Source organism: Salvelinus sp. IW2-2015, unplaced genomic scaffold (assembly GCF_002910315.2).
Source record: "Salvelinus sp. IW2-2015 unplaced genomic scaffold, ASM291031v2 Un_scaffold2858, whole genome shotgun sequence".
Classification (NCBI taxonomy): Eukaryota; Metazoa; Chordata; class Actinopteri; order Salmoniformes; family Salmonidae; genus Salvelinus; species Salvelinus sp. IW2-2015.
Window position 1 is genome coordinate 56290 of NW_019944158.1, and position 20361 is coordinate 76650.

The following is a 20361-nucleotide window of genomic DNA, read 5'->3' on the forward strand; positions in this document are numbered from 1 at the left end:
GGTTTACTTTTCACTTATAGAGGTCCAGCTATAGAGGACATGTTATACAATGGCAAGTTGGGACATGTTGCTCTTCATTATGTAAACTCCTTTGGTGCTTTGTGTGTGTGTGTGTGTGTGTGTGTGTGTGTGTGTGTGTGTGTGTGTGTGTGTGTGTGTCCCACTATAGCCGCAAAACAAAATGCTCCTCTGCAATTTCTCTACAGTTTATTCAGGATTCAATGACTCACTTTACAAACAAATGGGTTGTGATGAAACCCTTTCTTTGCTAGCAGTATGATGAGGAGCTCTGATGAGAAAATACCATAGACAAGAAAGCTCATCAAACTTCCTTTGAGGACCTTTATGCACTTTTCAAACCAAGGTCATGACTTGCGTGGGAGGAAATTTGAAACATCACAGCTGCCCTCTGAAACCGGCTCTCAACAAGTCCTTGTTTTATAATCATATCTGTAAATTCGCCAAAAGGTGACAATAAATATTTTAGCTGCAATGATCGTTACATATTAAAGCATGTCACAATGAAAGCTACTGCCAGGTTTCTGGATAATGGCAGTAATTACCACCTCATTTCTCTACTTTCATGAAAGTTTGAGAATTGTAATGAAACCCAGCTAGATATGCCACACACTGACTGCATATTAAAGTGTCAAGGAACCTGGCATTATATTAGCTGTGTGCCAGGAGGTATGGAGGTTTTGCTTCAATGCATGTCTTTTCATCATCTTACTTTTCTGCCTTCTCCAGTCAACGACTGTCTTCTTAAGATATACAGGTAACTGCCAAAATCTCTTAAGAAGGCGTTGGGCCACCATGAGCCAGAACAGCTTCAGTGCACCTTGGCATAGATTCTACAATTGTCTGGAACTCTATTGGAGTGATGCGACACCATTCTACCATGAGAAATTCCATCATTCAATTGATTGTTGATGGTGGTGGAAAACACTGTCTCAGGAGCTGCTCCAGAATCTCCCATAAGTGTTTAATTGGGTTGAGATCTGGTGACTGAGATGACCATGGCATATGGTTTACATCATTTTCATGCTCATAAAACAATTCAGTCACCACTCGTGCCCTGTGGATGGGGACATCAACTTATGTGAGAATAGCCATGGTAGCCAAAATAATGGCCTGCCCAACATTTTTATACATTACCCTAAGCATGATGGGATGTGTATTGCTTAATTAACTCAGGAACCACGCCTGTGTGGAAGCCCCTGCTTTCAATGTACTTTGTATCCCTCATTTACTCAAGTGTTTCCTGTACCTAGCTAAGCAAAAATACTATTGTCTTGGAGTGAAATAATATGTATGTAAGGAATACGCAAAATAGCATAAAGATACATGATCATATATTGTTCTTCTGCATTTGCATGAAAACATAATGACTTGGTGAAGAGTCTCAGATCTCACCAGGCTACAGAAGCCCTGGCACTCACCTCTAAAGCAGAACATATTAGCTGTCAGCAGCGGGATGTGTCGATGTAATATCCTTTCTGACACCATCAGGATTGTTTCTTTCATAGCTCTGGACCTGTCTAAAGTCATTCATCTTGTACAGCATAGAACTCAACACCCAGCCACTAGCTGTTTTAAAATAGCCCAAATTACAAATTGATGATTTCCCATATCACTGCCTGGAGCATGTGAGGAGAATACCTTTCCCAAGTTAAGAAAGGAATTGAAAAATGGRGAGGGAGAGAGTGAAGGTTGCTCTTCAAGATATGGGATAAGGGGGCATAGACAGTAGAAGGTCATATTGAACGAATATGAGTGAACCTATAGTATAGTGATAATGCTGGTTACGTTTCTACTGATAAATATGGAGCTTTTTCAATTTTTCAGGAATATCTGTAAATTGTTTTTGCCTAACCTTTACACTAATTCTGTTTATTACAATTAACAGGAAGGCTAATAAAAAATAAAACATGGACAGTTTTCACCTTTCAGACATGCCTGAAATACTTCCATTATTTAGGTAAAAATACCAGTGAAAGGGAAAATGAAGGGAGGCTCAGAGGGATGTCTAGTCCCTGTTTACGCTAATAATTTGGCTGACATTAATATTCTGCAGTTAATCTAACGAGCCTTTGATATGTCCAAACATGAAATGTGGTTCCAAGTTAAATTAAATCAGCATTTGTAAAATTGCAGACCAAACCAGAAGCACATTTCAAAGCTCATTACTGGATATTAATTTCTCAAAGAAAAAATATAAATTGCATAAACTTTGTACAACATATTTCTACAAAAGACAAAATAATATATTTTCACAATTTTCTCTGGTCATGAGGTTTGTCACGTTCTGACCATAGTTCATTTGTATTTTCTTTGTTTTAGTGTGGTCAGGGCGTGAGTTGGGTGGGTAATCTATGTTTTCTATTTCTGTGTTGGTTTTCTGTGTTTGGCCTGATATGGTTCTCAATCAGAGGCAGCTGTCAATCGTTGTCCCTGATTGGGAACCATATTTAGGTAGCCTGTTTTCTATTGGGTTWTGTGGGTGGTTGTTTTCAGTCTTTGTGTGTCTGCACCAGATAGAACTGTTTCGGTTTTCACTTTGTTGTTTTTGTATTTTGAGTTGTTCACTTCATTAAATTAAGATGAACACTAATCACGCTGCGCTTTGGTCCTCTCCTTCTTCCACCGACGAAAGCCGTTACAAGGTTAAAGAGGTCTTACTTAAATAACTTATATAATCCTACTACCAGAAAGTCAGATKATTTCTAACGTTCTGTTTAACAACATTTATTAAATTACTCTTTTAGTGCACCCAAGGCCTACTTTTAATTTCTCTTGCACAAAGCTAGTGAGGTTAATTAGCTTGACAAGAGAGAAAAACAATGGAAGAGAGAGAGACTGATACTTGTTGAATCATTTGAAAAAGGTTAAATGTAGCGAGTAATATGGAAATTCTGGGAAAGTAAGGGGTACTATAGATTATTATGCAGGGAAAGTACTGGGAACTCTACCTGTCTCTTGAGTGTGAAAAATGTGACATGTATTATACACTCTTTAAAGTTAATTAGTTACTTTTTCCCGGGATGATTTCCCCCCGCCTCACTTGGTATTGAGCATTACTATTAACCCTCCTGCTGTGTTCCACTCGAATTGGACCGATTTACAAGTTTTTTCTCTGAAAAATGTAGTTAATTTAATCTGATTGTCATAAGGTTCCATGACTTTGTKCACACAGGGCATCTGAACACACAATATAAATGTTGATGATTTTCATTACATTTTGGGTGTTTTATTTAACTTTTGTACACCTGTGGTGTTCCCGGTCAAAAATGACCTGTCATTAGAAATGAATGGGTGAGACTACAATTAGTGTATAAAATTGAGTTCAGGCACATGCCCATTCATCAGATGGACACAGTTCCTCTCCCAGACCCCCACATGCATGTGTATTTGAGCACACGCGCACACACACGCACGCACACACACACACACACACACACACAAACCTCACTCCCCTTCTTGGCTTCCATGGCAACCCCCATGGGAACTTTTCCCCAATAGAATCTCTCCCCTACGGGAACCACACCTGTTGACATTCTCACAAACAATCGCAACGTTGTTTCAATAATATATAGAACTTTTCMCGCAGCTCTGGCATATAAAGCTTTTTTGAGGTCTTGCTCACAATTCATTCTGTGGCAGCAGAATGACCAAAAATACAGTATCTGAGGCTCTTGATCATATCTTTGATCATGACACTGGTGAGGAGCGAGTCCTTGTTACACTTTGACACAAAGTTGTCTGTGATAAATAGCACAATATGTTTRATCTGAGTATTTGTTATAGTCAAAATAATCCATACATTATACTTTTTTTACTCAAAATGTAGTTGTATAAGCTCAGGTCAATGAGGCCTACAGGCTATAAATAGCAAATAGAAGATCAAAACGTGTAATGTTCACAATAACTTAAGTTGATAAAAAGATCTAACACAACATTAGGTTATAATACATGGATTATTATGGCTTTATAATGAGCTATAATGGGGCGGTCATTTTGGACCGGGAACACAGAATGTATTAACATGAAACGAACACAACAGGAGGGTTAAAAGAAAATCTCTAATTATACAGAAAACTTTGCTGAGATGAAGGTTGGGAGGAAAATAATGAAATTGAGAGACAGATAAAGAAGCATCTTCGAAGGTTTGTGGGGGAGTGGGGGAGGAATGAGCAGGGAAACTTATCTGTGGGGGAAGAGAGGGACGATAAGCAGAACTTCTTTTCTGGTGTCATGCATTTGAATGCTTCACAGAGTAATGGATTCCCTCAGCCCTGTGGAAGTTACTATGATGACACCACTTACATTTTTTCATCAGTCCATCCATAAGGAGCTGACTGAAATGTGGTATGGGTTTACATTTACATTATACATTTTAGTCATTTAGCAGATGCCCTTATCCAAAGTGACTTACAGTAGTGAGTGCATTCATTTTCCTACTTGTTTGTACTAGTCCCCCGTGGAATGGAACCGAATACGAGACAGTTAGGATTTAGATATTCTCCCTTGTTCTCAAATTCAGATTTTCCATCATCTGAAGCTTGTACTAGGCCTCCTCACAATGTACAGTATGCAATGAGTATAAAAATCTACATCCYTAGGTACCAGGTCAAGCCCATACTCAATGCCATTCACATGCAGTATAACCAGATCTTTTGAATGACTTCTTCATATAATCAGACCATACCAGGTCCAAGTACTTATCACAAAGTAACAACCTACTTAAAGATAAATGGCAGATAACTGATCCATTAGGATTTTGAGGGAGGTCATTCTGAGACCTATAGGGGTCAAAGCCATTCTTGTAGAGTAGAGGAAGCCATGCATCAGGAAACTACCATCTTACTCTGGCACATCTGGCCATATTACCTCCCATCATCTGTGGGGTGTGTAGCGAGGCGAGGGTCGAGGTGGGGCAGGACAGCCAATTATCCTCTCAAAAGCTACATTTCTCAGGAGACAATCATCCACTTTTAATTGAACACATTTATATTTAATGGTAGTGATATGAGGGGAAGGCTGTGGCTAGAGACTGCATGGCTCAGCTGCTGCTGCCATCCATCAGCTGGGCTACAATGTCCCCCCATCACTGCTGCTGCTGTTTCAGAAAGAGGAAGTGTATGTAGGAAGCACGCTATCCCCCCTACTATTAGCAAACGGCACCTTGTTTTATTCAATTGGGCTTGTGCCGTATCCCAGCCCAATCAATGGCATTTATCTGCTCTTTGAAAAAAGCCGATAATGGGATGAGACAGCGGCGAGAGAGTTGGTGCCCGCTCGCTCTCCTTCTTTATATGGAAATTCCGTCAGTGGCATTGATTACATGTTTAGCCCGCGGGTTAGTGTCATTGAATTGCCAGAGGGGCCAGCTGGCAGTCTGGTGTGGCATTGTGTGTGGTGATGGTTGAGTTGAAGGCTAGGGTTGGTTGGCAGAGCATCTTCTCTGAATATCACAGATCAGGGACGGCTTCTCCAATAGAGAAGTGACCGAACAGATCTCTTTATGGACCCTGCCACTGAAAAGAGAGAAGCAGGGCACCTAGGAGACAGCAACTTCCATTCTTATCGTCCACCATCTGCTTGATTGAGTAGAAGCATTAGCTGGGCGAAGAGGACAAACATCTTTTAGACATCCCAGAGAAGACACTGTATTTTCGGGGGATTTTATTCCAATCAAACTAGGCTGAATGCTGAGGCACAGTTTACAGATGGCACAAGTAATCACCCGTCACAGACGGCTAGTGCTCTTAAAGTGGCTATTCACAACAAATTTCAAGGAAAGGATTGACTAGCATCAACAGGAATTTGATGAGTAATATAACCTATTACATGGAAGACATAGTGTTTGAGGGCTTTTGTTTCTACCTATGGGAATGGGTAAGTGTTTAACCACTCCCCCCTCAAAAACCCCAGCCCTCCCTCCACCCTTAAAAAACAAACTGTGTATTACACACCTCGATGCTTACCTTGGAGTACATGGCTCCATTGAGGACCTCTCCATTSCGGATCCAGATGATGGATGCTGCTGGCTTGGCGTTGTCAGCGTGGCAGGTCAGGTTTAGGGGATCTCCTGCTCTCAGGCTCACCACCGGACCACCACGGATCACTGGGTCCTCAGGAGGCACTGGAGGGAAAACAGAAAGGCGTTGTGTTGTAGCTATGTTATAAACATGTAATGGTCTATACCTGTGTACAACAACAACTGTTTCTTCAAGCCAGAGTGTGTCATTATGTTCACTGATGAAGGTATATGATCAAACCTCATCCATCCTCAGACTCATCCATTGGATTGATAGAAGATATGTCTTGGACATAAGCAGGTTCATATAAGGTGAGCCCTGTATCTGTGTGGCTGTGTAAAACTGCTTGTTCTCACTTTTTGAGTAATACCTGTGTGAGTCAAAGACAGGGAGATTACTTCAAATACAATATAGCTTTATGAATGACAGGTGAGGTGAGGGGTTTCAGTTGTTTTCCATTTTCTCTCCTGTGAGATTGAAATCTCTGGTGTCCATGGTCACTGATGCAGAGATGTCAGAGCCGTATTGGGCAGACTTTGGTCACATCATATGTCTGGAGTGTAGCCAACAATGGACTCTGAATAAGAGCCCTAAGAAATCCAAAGCACAGTTCAGCTTTGGGCTATTTCTGACAATGTGAATGGATGATACAGACACCGCTGCATTTTAATCATGACTTTTACGTGTCCGTACATGAAGGCAATTGAGGCAATCAAACCTTTGACTAGAATTGACAGATTGCCAGGGAATGGCCATCAAGTCATCATCTCATAAGCAGAAAAGAGACAGATAGAGGAAGAGAGTGGTGGATGACTGCAGAATGAAAGCCCCTGAATGGCACTGATTACATGCCTCTTTTCACACACATGCTGATCACCCTGTTATTATTCAAACTCCAGTGAATTATTGATTGGCCTGCACGCTCATTACAGTGCAGATCTGGGGCATGATGAAATCAAAGGCTGCGAGCAGCTGGCATATTTGCCTGTGAGAGTGAGAGGGTCGGAGAGAGAAGGTGGACGGGGGTCTTCTGTCAAACAGCCAAGGTTTGGTATGACAAAGGGGAGCTATGGATACACTGTTGAATGGTTTTATGGATAATGGCCTATTTTTTAAAATTTAACTAGATAAGCGAGTTCAGAACAAGTTCTTATTTACAATGACGGCCTACACCGGCCAAACCTGGACGACGCTGGGCCAATTGTGCGCTGCCCTATGGGACTCCCAATCACGGCTAGTTGTGATACAGCTTGGATCTGTAGTGACGCCTCTCGCACTGAGATGCAGTGCCTTAGACCGCTGCGCCACTCGGGAGCCCAATTCACGGGTCTGCATTCTGCAGTCATCCACCACTCTCTTCCTCTATTTGTCTCTTTTCTGCTTATGAGATGACGACTGACCACAATTCCCTGGCAATCTGTCAATTCTAGTGAAAGGTTTGATTGCCTATACATACAACACAGTTATACTTTTTTATTGTTGTTGAAAGTGGACATTTTCCTGTTCTGCTTTGTTCTGCTTTGTCACTGACTCATTGAATGCTAAAGGTTAAAGATGCAGTCAGGGATCTTAAGCACAACAAATTCATAACATATTGTACAAATTGCATAAAAAAATAAATATATATATAACAAAATTACAGGACGTAACATATAATACGAAATCGATGACTCAACACACAATTGGATGACTTACTGTAGTACACAAAAAATGGGGACCTGTTTTGGCTCGTGAGCACTACTGGCTGAAATTATAAAAAAGTTCCAGAGCATCGCTTTGATGGTTGATCTTCCATTCATGACTTACAGTACTAAACTACTCACTTTCAACATGCTCTACACTTTAAACCATTCCCCAGGAACATTTAAAGGGCTCCTGAGGGGGGCAGCTGTCTAAGGCACTGCATCTCAGTGCTAGAGGTATCACGACAGACCCTGGTTCGATTCCAGGCTGTATCACAACTGGCTGTGATGGGAGTCCCATAGGGCGGCGCACAACTGGCCCAGCGCCGTCTGGGTTAGGGGTTGGCCGGGGTAGGCCGTCATTGTAAATAAGAATTGGTTCTTAACTGACTTGCCATGTTAAATAAAATAGGAACAGGGAGCCCTGCCTCGTTAACATCCTGGGGGACTCATAGCAGACCTATGAATGATCAACAAGGACTGTGTCACCGTCTGACATWAAATAGAGCTGCTGTAACATCCAAACTCAGGAAGGAAGCTCATACAGGTTATTTTTACTGCCTCTAGTTAATTGTATTTTTTGGTTATGGAAGGAATAAAAACTGCTGACTAAATATAACTGATGCTTTCCCCTGTTTCCACCCACATCCTCCTTCCTTAGGACAAGCAATTAAAAAGGCAGAGCTGTATAGTACCGGTGACACACTATGACAAAGTGTGAGATTTTGCAGCAGGGGAGCGCTGGGAATCAGGGCTGCTTTTCTGCTTTGCCAGTTCAGTCTGGCTATGTGACTCAGCTCCCAGGTGATACTCCAACCTGTTTCTAGACCAGACCCATAGACACGTTCCTGCCTCTTCAGATGCCTCTGGAAACAGTGATATAGTGTGAAATGTTTTGTTTGTACAGAAAATACTGTGGTTAGTTCATGTCCTTTTGATCTGGTGTTCTTCATGATGTGAAGTTACACAAGTTGGTGGAAGATAGAAATACTAGGTCTTATTTAGAATACGAAGATATTTAGGGATCTGAACAAATGGACATACAGTACATTGTAGTATGGTAATATTGTGGTTTAAGATTGGAAACAAGCTTGTTCCTTCTCTTTGTCGCCAGAATGAGAGAAGCCCTATCAACCCTCTCATTTGTTTATGAAAATATGAAATAGTGAGGAACAGAGATGGAGAGAAGCTTCTAGAGATCCAGTGTTATTGACTTGCTGTCAGCGCTCACTCAATGCTGCTGAAACATTAACTAACTGTCAAGTTGTTTGAGGTATGCATAGCTTCCATCTTCTGGGGCAAATTGAATAGAAAAACTGCTCCATTTMGAGCTCTCTAAGAGCCTAACACTATGTGACTGACGACAGCACAGACATGCATATTAAAGATGGAGTAATTGGGTTGTGGATTCAGGCTGGTATTGACTGTCACCACTCCAGTCACAATACCAAGCCATCAAGGAAGAGCAATGGCTGTGAACTAATCCAGGTAAAATGTGTTGACTTTCTAACACAGAACATGACAGCTCAAGGCTTCCAGAAACCAGCTACACACTGGGCACACACTGGTTGAATCAATGTTGTTTCCACGTCATTTCAATAAAGTTATGTTAGACCATCGTAGAACAGACATTGAATTGATGTCTGTGCCCAGTAGGTACAGTAGAGCCAGGAAGTGATGTGATGCCACTACAGAATATGAAAGAGTGTAATAATTTAAAGGCTATTTTCAACCCCTCTCCTAGAGATATTATTGACCCATCTTGACCTGTGAAGTTAATAATAGTTTATCCTTTAAACAATCCATAAGGTTTCCCTCAGAGAGGACCTGAGTGCCGCTGTAGTGAAGGTTAACATTTAATGCATGGTAATCTCCATACGCTGAGGTCCATGGCAAGACACACAGATTGTCGTTATGCTTTCAGGTCGTGTGCTCTGCTCTYGGAGACAGGCGGTGATGTGTCAAGGGTGAATGGAAAACAGACAAAAGGGAGAAAGACTCGCTAGGCTGCCTCCGACAGGACTTTTTTCATTTCCTCCATGTGTGTGATGTCTGTCACAGGGATGACACCGAGGATCTCTGAGTAGAATGAGAGCCAGTGTAATCTCTTTGCTAAGTCATTGGCACAGGCAGCATGCTCTCCATCTGCACTCCTCCATCRCCCACTTTGGGTTTCCCTTTTAGGGACGCAGGGGCAATCCCCTCACAAAACAAAGGCTAACTCAGACGTCCTGTAAGCACTGCATGACCAAACAATGGGCAGGTAGTTTACCTCAACCGCTTTACCTCACATGCCATAGATCCACGTTTGTACATTCCACAGTGGACCTGCTACGGTGGACAGTAAAGCAACAGRAAAGAGTAGCCTATTCCAAGTCACAGTCTAACTGCCAGAATAGTTACAAAAAGAAGTGTAATTCCAGTTCCCTCTCTTTCTCTCTCCATACTGGGTTGCTGTTAAGCCATCTCTCCACAACCGTCCCTCTTGTGGGCCAGTCTGACAGCCATACAAAGGCCTCGAACCACGCCAGTCATCATCATTACAATCCTGTTTGCAAACTCGGCAGCCCCTAATGGTTCCAAATTAGCGCTTTACTGTGGCCCCGTGATGGATTTCTCACGAGCCGGTCAGCGGCTCGGATTGATTGCGCCTCTTTAATTACCAGCTGGCTTGCTGAAATACTTCCTCTTTCCCCACTTCACTCTGGGAGAGTATAATGCAAGCTCACACCACACACTTCCACACTCATACAAACACACACACTGCTCAATAGTTTCTCAACTCCTAGATTGGAGGGCAAAAAAACATCCTCTTGTTGTCTGAGATAGGACGTGGAAGAGAGATTCTGTGGGTTTTCTTCAAAGGAGTAGATTAATCAATAGGAGATTAGTTCTATAGTATGTGTTCTCCTCTTACTTGGCTCATACTGCTAGTTTCCCTGTTTTTCCTTCCTGCTCTGGAGGGGAGGATCTCAGGCATGTATTAACATTGTACCTCTAAATGTACCTTGCTTATTACTTTTTCTCACCTTTAATGGTTATCTGGAGGATTATGATATGCCTGTCTGTCACCTGGGCCATCACAGGTGTACCAGTTCATTTCACATATTTATGCTCCAAGCAACCTTTTTCAGGGAGTGAGACTACTAGGCGATGGGTGTTTTGAGGGGGCACACAGTCTGTCACAACTTACATTAGCCCAGCCCTCTGCCTCAGATAAGAGATTCCACTGAAGTTCATTAAAGGAGCACTGGAGATTAATGGAATTGCATCGCCCCTTCCTGAGAGAGATAGCACTATGGTTTGTTTCAGGTTTTTGCCCAACCCAGATCTCAGAGCCATGTTTTACCATAAAACTCAGAGCAGGCTGGGGAGAAGAAGGCAGGTCGGATTGATTGTGTTTTAGTGAGATCATTTCATTTTAGTGTATAATCAAAGATATCTATAAATGAGACTGAGGCATATGGATTTGTAATTAACCCAACCATGTGTGACAGTAAGTCTGTTATAGGCAGGGCTTGTTCGAATAAACCTTGAGTATAAACCTGCCCTGTGTCCTGGGAGACATTTCAATACCTCAGAACCTCTGGGATTAGCCTGGTCTGAGAAAACACCCTGACGGCGCCATAACTGGAAGAGAAGTAAAGCCAGTCTATTACCATTGGGACTCTGCTGATGGCGGACAACCTGAGTCATTAACAACCAAAGCCAGGCTGAGGAACACACAGCCTTCCAGGAGCAGGAGAGTGCGTTCAAAAGGCAATTTGGAGGTGAGTGAATGAGAGGGGTAACCTCAGAAGGAGCTCTGAGATGGGGATGGGGGCGGGGTGGGGTGTCTGGAAATGCAGCGTGCACAGTGCTGGGCTTCTGCCGACATGTCTGGAACAACAATGGGTCGGCTCGCCCCGCCGGTTTCGGCAGAATGCTCGCGCCAGCACCTGTCACCCCAATTCGACGGCGCCCTGGCAGCTTGCAGAGGTTGTGATAGATAGATCACAAAAGAGAAGGGAGAAAAGAACGATCCATCGTAGGTGGAAGACAAGAGACATACGTGGCTCACTGGCCCAAATCACAGGCCTCTTCAAGTGCTGTCACCATACACCTGTTTGTAGGTCATAAGATCCTGGCTCACACAGACTGTCTCTATCTCTCCCACTCTGCTAATACCGGCAGTGATAGAGAGATTAATGTGAGGTATGACGATATGACTGTGTGTGTTGTGTGTGTGTGTGTGTGTGTGTGTGTGTGTGTGTGTGTGTGTGTGTGTGTGTGTGTGTGTGTGTGTGTGTGTGTGTGTATGCTGACCACCAGAGGGAGAGTGAAGGCAGGGATGAGGTTTTCTGGAGACATGGGAGGAGTGGTGAGATGCCAGAGCTGTCAGCAGCGTGCAGAGATGGCTCCGTCACAGAGCAGCGATGTGTAGCGCTGAAGTTGCTCTCAACAGATTGGGAGGGCACTGACATTGCCGTGTTTGTGTGTGTGTGTTTGTTCGTTTCTGTAGCAATGTGGCTGTCATTTTGCATGAAATGTAAAAACAGACTCCTATTAATATATACCTTCACATTAAATGTTATCGAAATGGATTGTTCCATATAGAGTGTCAATCAATCTCTCATCTCTTCCAGTTCTAGATTTGTTTAAGTCAATAATCGTTTTTTGTTATGATCATTTATTACTGAACATGTCATATTGATTTGAAAAGATTTCAAAACACAGCTGTGTGTGTGTTTAAAAGTACCCCTCCCTTTTAAAACACTCAAACCAAAAAAGCATGTCTTACCTGCAATCTGTTGGGTATTAACATACAGCTGTTCATAGAGTCAGTGATATTATAGATGTTCTCTTTATCTTAGATCTAAGTAATGTACTTTAATGTAAATCAGGGTAGTGTTCGGAGGATAATGTAAATGGAAGAGCCATATTTCGAACAAAATGACTGCTGATCAGGGGTTCTGATCTGGCCCTACTTCAGTGGACATTCTTGGATAGAGCCAAATTGACTTATGTGAGAGATAAATTGGTTACATACAGAACACTAGCACACTTAAACTGCTTAATGAGGTGTTTCAACATTTTCTTTCAAGACTACAATTTTGGCATGCACAGTCAAGTAGAAACATTCAGAGAGAGAGAGAGAAAAAGGGAGAAAGAGAGAGCTGGGGAGTGCATAAAACCACTTCCATTAATAAGTTGGAACGGTAAAAGTGTTGCCGATGGAAATACTGCTCCAGTCGTGACTGTTACTGGAAACCAATCAACTTGCATTCTACCCCTTGTGCTTCTTCAATAAGGCATATACTTTGTGTCCTTTCTATTTTCATACAGTGCATCTATTTTGAAACGCATGATACCATAAATCATAAGTGGGATTCAGTGGTTTGAACTACAGGAGACCGAGGAACAATTACTGCTTCTTGTTTGTGTCTTGTTATAAAACACAATGTTCCTTATGAAGCTGCCCTTCGGTTTAGTGTCGAGATTTCAATAGAGTTCCTTGAGCGAGACAAAATTCTGTTTTACCTTCAACAACTACAGTTGAAGGACACTTTTTCATTAAATGATTGTGTTTTTTCCCCCTTTGTCTATCACTGCTTTAAAGTAAAATAAAATGCAATGTAATAGAATAAACATATGACGGAAGATTTTGGAAGTTGACATTAGATGCAGTTCAGTAGAGAGAGTACTTATTCATCAGAAGACCCTGCAGTGCAGAGCAGTATTGTTTGCTCCACCACTATTGGAAAAATCTAGTGGATGACCTACACTCTCCAAGGTGTGTTAGAGTCAAGTAAGTCACTGGCTCCCTCCCCTGACTGGACAAGTCTATTTTTCGGAGGACAAAGGAATGACAAGAGGATGAGGTGGATTGTAAAGTAAAAATAACAAAGGGTCATGTTGAACAGACAATCAATAATTTCACCACAGGAAGAAAAACTAGACATAAGACTAGATGTGAGCTCCAAGCAGTAAAAATAGGACACTGGGAAGCAAACTATCTGTGCACAGTTAGATATAACTAGATTACCCCCTTCCAACGTTGTGCTGCGAGGCACACCATGACCCCTGGCACTGTGCAAGGCTAGACCAGCCAGAGAATAATAAACAACAAGCTTTCTTGGAAAATTTGATTTTTGCCTCTGAATTCAACACAGCTGAGTGCCCTTKCTTGTCTTTGGCTGCTCCAAAGACAAATGTTTAGCCCTTTGGAAGGAAGTGTTTTGTCAGATCTCACATCTTGCACTCTTGTAATTAAACGTGAATAATCGGTGAGCCTCTGGATGCTCTCTAAAGTTACAAACAAGGGCAGAAGAGTGGCAGGGACACTTCAGCTCTAAGACCTGCTATTCACCGTTATTTGATTCCATGCTAAGGAAACTTGATCTTCCCGTAGCAGTGTGAATCTAATTAATAATTATCTTGACAGCAAATGAAAAACGGAGGACAGATCTGGCCCTCGTATTGTCTGTGGAGTTAATCTGCAGCAAAGTAAATATTTCCAAATGGGCAGTATCAAACATAACTTCCCAGAGAATACTTCTGAATTTATTAGGGCCTTGTGGCATTACTTTGCATGCCTTAAATGTCGTTCTTCATCTTGGAGTGCATCAAATGTTGTAATCACAGAGGGCTACGGCATTAAAAAGCAAGACCTAGCGAGGAACGGGAAGTAACAACAAAGAAAAGCGATCAACATAAGTGATTGATGAGGAATGAAGGTTCATTAGAATACTTGTCAGAGGATGAATGTCAATGAGCTCTCCAAAAGTCACATTAGAATCAACAGCAGTCCTCATCACTCAGTGTAGGCCTACTCTGTAAAAAAGCAGCAATAACTTTTTCTCCATCGSTAAATGGTAAATGGTGCACATTTATCTTACAAAGGAGTACCTGGTCTCACAGGTCTGTTTAAAGGGAGAGACCTTATTCCAGAGAGCCCATGCCTCCCCCTTCTTTCCTACCCTAGGTTAACACATTGAGGCATCGGTTTGGATGCCRGCTACCTTGCTGAAGGGGATATAATTAGCCTCAGGACTACCCCCAGACCATAACCCCTAGATCACTCTTGACCTTCATGCCTAATTCACCAAACCTCAAGCATCTTGGCCTCCAGGGCTCCATGGCTGCAGCCTGGATCCCATGACTGCAATCAGATATGGGGTTCAAAGTTCAAAGACAATTTTCCAGAGGAGAAACGTTTCTGGGGAGGGAAGGTGATGCCTKGTTACATTATTGACGACCCTTTTCATTCCTCTATGGTGTTTTCCTCATAACGCATTTATTTGATAAGCTTACTTTTTACTCCTAATGCTACTCAAATAAGACACTCCAAACTCCCCCACAAATGTTTTGCTAATGTTAAAACAGGAGTACGGTCAGGTTAGAGACTGTGTATCCTTTTACTTTTTTCTGGGTATTTCAAGGATTTTGTATTGGAACATCATTAAGGTGTATGAATTCAACGGACTGGTAATTGCCTGTAAGACTATAATTGTAAGGCTTTCTGTAATAAATGGACAAATGGACACAGTACCAATCTTATGTGAGAATATCGAGTGACAAAAAACTCKAAATCTGTGACTTTTTTCTGTAAATAGCAAAGTCATAAAGAAAACAGTTCCCTTTGATATAGAACACAGTAGAGCTGGAACAGATATTGGCTGATGAGAGAGAGAGTAGGGGAATGATTTTAGATTCATTTGACAGTCAGGTAGGAGAGAATGGAGACTGTTCCACTCTGTGGACGGACAGTCACTGTCTTCCGAGTCGATAGACACACTGTCACCACTGGCGGGTAATTGACAGCTTAGAGTTTGCAGTGACACGAGGCTTGCATATATTTATTCCATTACCTTGCATGTGTGACTGCCTGGGGGCCCTCCTTCACAATGTATTCATGAGTCAGCCAGCTAGGCAGGGGACTAAACAACATCTTATGGCGGGGCTTATGAGAAAGGATGATAAGTGTTTCACCCTCAAATAGCCAAAGAGGAATAGAGACAAATGGCTCCCCTCATTTATTGATGATTAATCATTTTAATGGGGCTTAAACAGCCCTTTCCTTTAAGTAGCCATCTTTACATTGTTAGTGAATGTGACTGCAGCTCAACAGGCTTGGGTTAGAAACGTACCCTATATATACACAAGCTCACAGAGTGGGACCATCAAGTGCTGAAGTGCGTAGCACGTGAAAACCGTCTGTCCTCGGTTGCAACACTCACTAGCGAGTTCCAAACTGCCTCTGGAAGCACTGCCTCTGGAAGAAGTGTTCGTCGGGAGCATCATGAAAAGGGTTTCCATGGCCAAGCAGCCGCACACAAGCTTAAGATCACCATGTGCAAAGCCAAGCGTCGGCTGGAGTGCTGTTAAGCTCACCGCCATTAGGACTCTGGAGCAGTGGAATCAAGCTTCACCATCTGGCAGTCCGACGGACAAATCTGGGTTTGGTGGATGCCAGGAGAACGCTACCTGCCAGAATGCACAGTGMCAACTGTAAAGTTTGGTGGAGGAYGAAGAATGGTCTTGGGCTGTTTTTCATGGTTCAGTTAGGCCCCTCAGTTCCAGTGAAGTGAAATCTTAACGCTACTGCACACTGATATTCTAGACAATTCTGTGCTTTCTGGCAACAGTTTGGGGAAGGCCCTTTCCTATTTCAGCATGACAATACCCCCATGCAGAAAGCGAGGTCCATACAGAAATGGTTTGTCGAGATTGGTGTGGAAGAATTTGACTGGCCTGCACAGAGCCCAGACCTCAACCCCCTCGAACACCTTTGGGATGAATTTATACGCAGACTGTGAGCCAGACCTAATTGTCCAACCTCACTAATGATCTCGTGGCTGAATGGAAGCAAGTCCAGCATCCACATACTATTGGTCATGTAGTGTATCAACTGTTACGGTAGTGTACTGCACAGGAAAATAATGCTTTAGTTAAACTCAATGTTGAGCAAGCCCCCAAGCAACACTATCATCAAGATTCAATTAACTTAGGGATAGCCGGCCTCCCGGGTGGCGCAGTGGTCTAGGGCACTGCATCGCAGCGCTAGCTGCGCCACCAGAGTCTCTGGGTTCGCGCCCAGGCTCTGTCGCAGCCGGCCGCGACCGGGAGGTCCGTGGGGCGACGCACAATTGGCCTAGCGTCGTCCGGGTTAGGGAGGGTTTGGCCGGTAGGGATATCCTTGTCTCATCGCGCTCCAGCGACTCCTGTGGCGTGCCGGGCGCAGTGCGCGCTAACCGGGGGGCCAGGTGCACGGTGTTTCCTCCGACACATTGGTGCGGCTGGCTTCCGGGTTGGAGGCGCGCTGTGTTAAGAAGCAGTGCGGCTTGGTTGGGTTGTGCTTCGGAGGACGCATGGCTTTCGACCTTCGTCTCTCCCGAGCCCGTACGGGAGTTGTAGCGATGAGACAAGATAGTAATTACTAGCGATTGGATACCACGAAAATTGGGGAGAAAAGGGGGTAAAATTTTAAAAAACAATAATAATAAAATAAAAAAAACTTAGGGATAGCCCCCTTTTTTAAAATGTTTGCCTATATGACATACCCAAATCTAACTGCCTGTAGCTCAGGCCCTGAAGCAAGGATATGCATATTCTTGGTACCATTTGAAAGGAAACACTTTGAAGTGTGTGGAAATGTGAATTGAATGTAGGAGAATATAACACGATAGATCTGGTAGAAGAAAATACAAAGAAAAAAACAACATGTTGTTTTCTACCACCAACTTTGAAATGCAGCAGAAAGGTCCCTGTGCCAGCCATCACTCTGGTTGTAATTCCGATGGTGTCCAAAAGATGGCAGCAGCATATGTCCAACGTTTCAGACGGATAACATGAAGTATGAGCGAGCTACATGACATTTAGTGTGAAGTCACCCAGGTACATTTGGGCAAATCGTGAAGGAGACATTCACATTCATATTACATTTTTCTGCAAGAATATCGTCAAATCTGTATGCTTGGACTTTGATTTAGCTTTCCCAGTATTTGTAGCCATATTATAAGTTCAACATTTGCAAAACAACTAGTTTTCATAACTTCATAACTCTGAATATTTGTATAATTCTTGTCCAAAATGAAAAGGCATGCAGTCGTACAAGGTTAGTAGCTACATTTTACGACAGATGCATGGTTTGTTTGACCCCAATTGGTGCTTATTTGACAAAGTTAGAGTCGTTCAAGTGAAGACCGCCCGCATCATCGGCGTGCCATGAAGGCATAGCTCTCTGACCAAATATGGTGACCTATAGGATATACTACAACCCTAATGATATAGTGAAGTCTCGTTACGTTCTAGGATCTCTGGTGAATACATACAAATGCGAGTTGACTGATTGAAACAACGTTTAGGGTGAGATTTTCACAGATTCCTTTCTTTGCAAATTGAACGAGTGGGAATTCAAAATCGATCGTGCATGCTATATGGACATTTTTAGGATATGAAAAATGATTTTATCTAACAAAACAACACTTCATGTTATCTCTGGGACCCTTTGGATGATAAATCAGAGCAAGATTTCAAAATGCAAGTGCACATTTCACCTTCAGAGGTGAATTTATAAAACCTATTGAGGTGAAAAAGTGTTTTGTTGTTAGGAGCTCTCCTCAAACAATAGCATGGCATTTTTTCGCAGTAATAGCTACTGTAAATTAGACAGTGCAGTTATATTAACAAGAATTTAAGCTTTCGGCCGATGCAAGACACTTATATGTACCGACATTTGTTGTTTCTCTAAAATCTGCAATGGTGACACAAGGCGCTGCATGATTTACAACTGTCCCGTTGACAGAGACAGTTGAGAGAGACCACAAATAAATGGAGGGTACAGTATAGCAATGATTCCTAAATCATTAGTGTGTCATACCCTTCTCCTATCCTTGAGGCCTTGATCAAACTACTTAGATGCTTGAACGGTGGGGTTGGAGGAAGATAAACTTAACTTTGAATGGGTGGAGGGTAGGAAGGGGTATAGTTCCTTTGACTCTCAGTAAAGAACTCGTAATTATTCATTCATAACCATTTGCATGGGGTGCGGCAGTGAGAGATGTTGGGTCGCAATTTGTCTTCCCTCTCTCCTTTCTCTGGCTGCCTCCAGATCATTAGTTTCACTTTTCATTAGCGGAGATCAATACGTTGGATCAGTCTCTCGTGTGAGGATACTCTGCTCCACAACCTCCCACTCTCCCTCCTCCTCTCCCCTCAGTCCTTCTCCCTTATTCTCTGGCTCTGTCATTTACTCCAGCTCCCCCTCATATTACCCATCATCCTCCACAGCAGAAGGGTATACTGAGTGGAGGGCAGAAAGAGGAGATAGAGAAGAGTGAGCAGTGATTTTACTAATGCTGCCCAATAAGGCAGAACTGGCAAAACTGAATGATAACCCAATAAAGTTTAATGAAGAACCAGTAGCCTCTCAGAATTAACACTGAAGACGGCTGGGAGTGTAGCAGGAAATGAAAGTAAAAACATTAGGGACTGGCAAAGTTTAGTGATGCTGTATTGTTTCTATTTGCTGTAGCATTATCTTGAAAGTTGCTGTTATGCTTATACAAAGTTGTGGCTTTTCTGGCACGATCATTGATTCAGTACACAGATTTAGTGGATTTTGAATGTTTTGAGGGAAGGGAGAAGCACTACAGATATGATATTGTGGTTGGTTTGAGGTGGCTGCTAAGTCACTGCCTGCCTCTATTGCCATTTTCTCTGTGCACATTATTGTAAATTTGTCTACTGTATGCATGTATGTGTGGTGTGCATTTGTGTGTAAATGTAATCCTCACTTACCCAGCACAGTGAGTCTGGCAGGGCGGGACCTCATGGCTGCCTGGATTGCCTGGCACTCAAAGACAGCGTCATCCATCAGCTCCACACGTTGGATCCGGAGGTGGTGTTCCCCTGTACTGTGGTCCCCAATCACTGTGTAACGAGGGTAGCCTGAGACACAACACATTCCCTGTCAGAACCTGGAGTCTGGTCTTTCAACCTGTATCAGCAAATTTCAATCCAACTGACATGTTATGAATTGTGCAACAATGCCTGAACACAGGCAATCACAAATGAGTGAAGGATCAATGGTGCAATATAGATTGTTGACTACTGTGTTACCGTAAACGTTAGGTAATTTGCAGTGTTAGGTCATTTGCAGTATTCATGGATGCCAAGGGAAGCATAAAAAATCTACCAATAAAAATTAAATAATTTATCTTTCGTTTTTCTGTTTCATGATTTTTCTTCAGTTCGTAAGAGGTTGAATGTATCTCACCGAAGAACGCATCCAGAGAGCGAAACAGCGCCCCTGTTGCTAAATGTGTTGGCCATCTATTTGATACTGTCTGATCAAAAAGATGACATTGTTAATTCCCATAGCATTGAATGCAAGGGAAGCCAGTGAGCATTTGGCCTCCCTTGATAAAAAAAATAAAAAAATATTAGCCAATCAGCATTGAGCTAAACTGAGTGAGCTCAACTTGTGAATGAGCTCAACAACCGACTCTTTTCTCTGGATACATCAATGATTTCACTCTTGCTGCTGGAGATTCTCTGATCCACCTCTACGCAGACGACACCATTCTGTATACTTCTGGCCCTTCTTTGGACACTGTGTTAACTAACCTCCAGGCGAGCTTCAATGCCATACAGCTCTC

At 42.7% G+C, this 20361-nt stretch overlaps 1 protein-coding gene across 1 annotated transcript in view; it reads right to left on the reverse strand.

Annotated features, from left to right (window-relative positions):
* LOC112074877 (kin of IRRE-like protein 3) overlaps positions 1-19667 on the reverse strand; it is a 72793-nt gene extending 53126 nt beyond the window's left edge. The window contains exons 1-2 of the mRNA XM_070440702.1: positions 19502-19667; positions 5985-6142 (exon numbers count right to left, since the gene is read on the reverse strand). Of these exons, the coding sequence (XP_070296803.1) occupies positions 5985-6142; positions 19502-19667 (324 nt within the window). The remainder of the gene's footprint in view (positions 1-5984; positions 6143-19501) is intronic.
* Between the last annotated feature and the right edge of the window lie 694 nt (positions 19668-20361).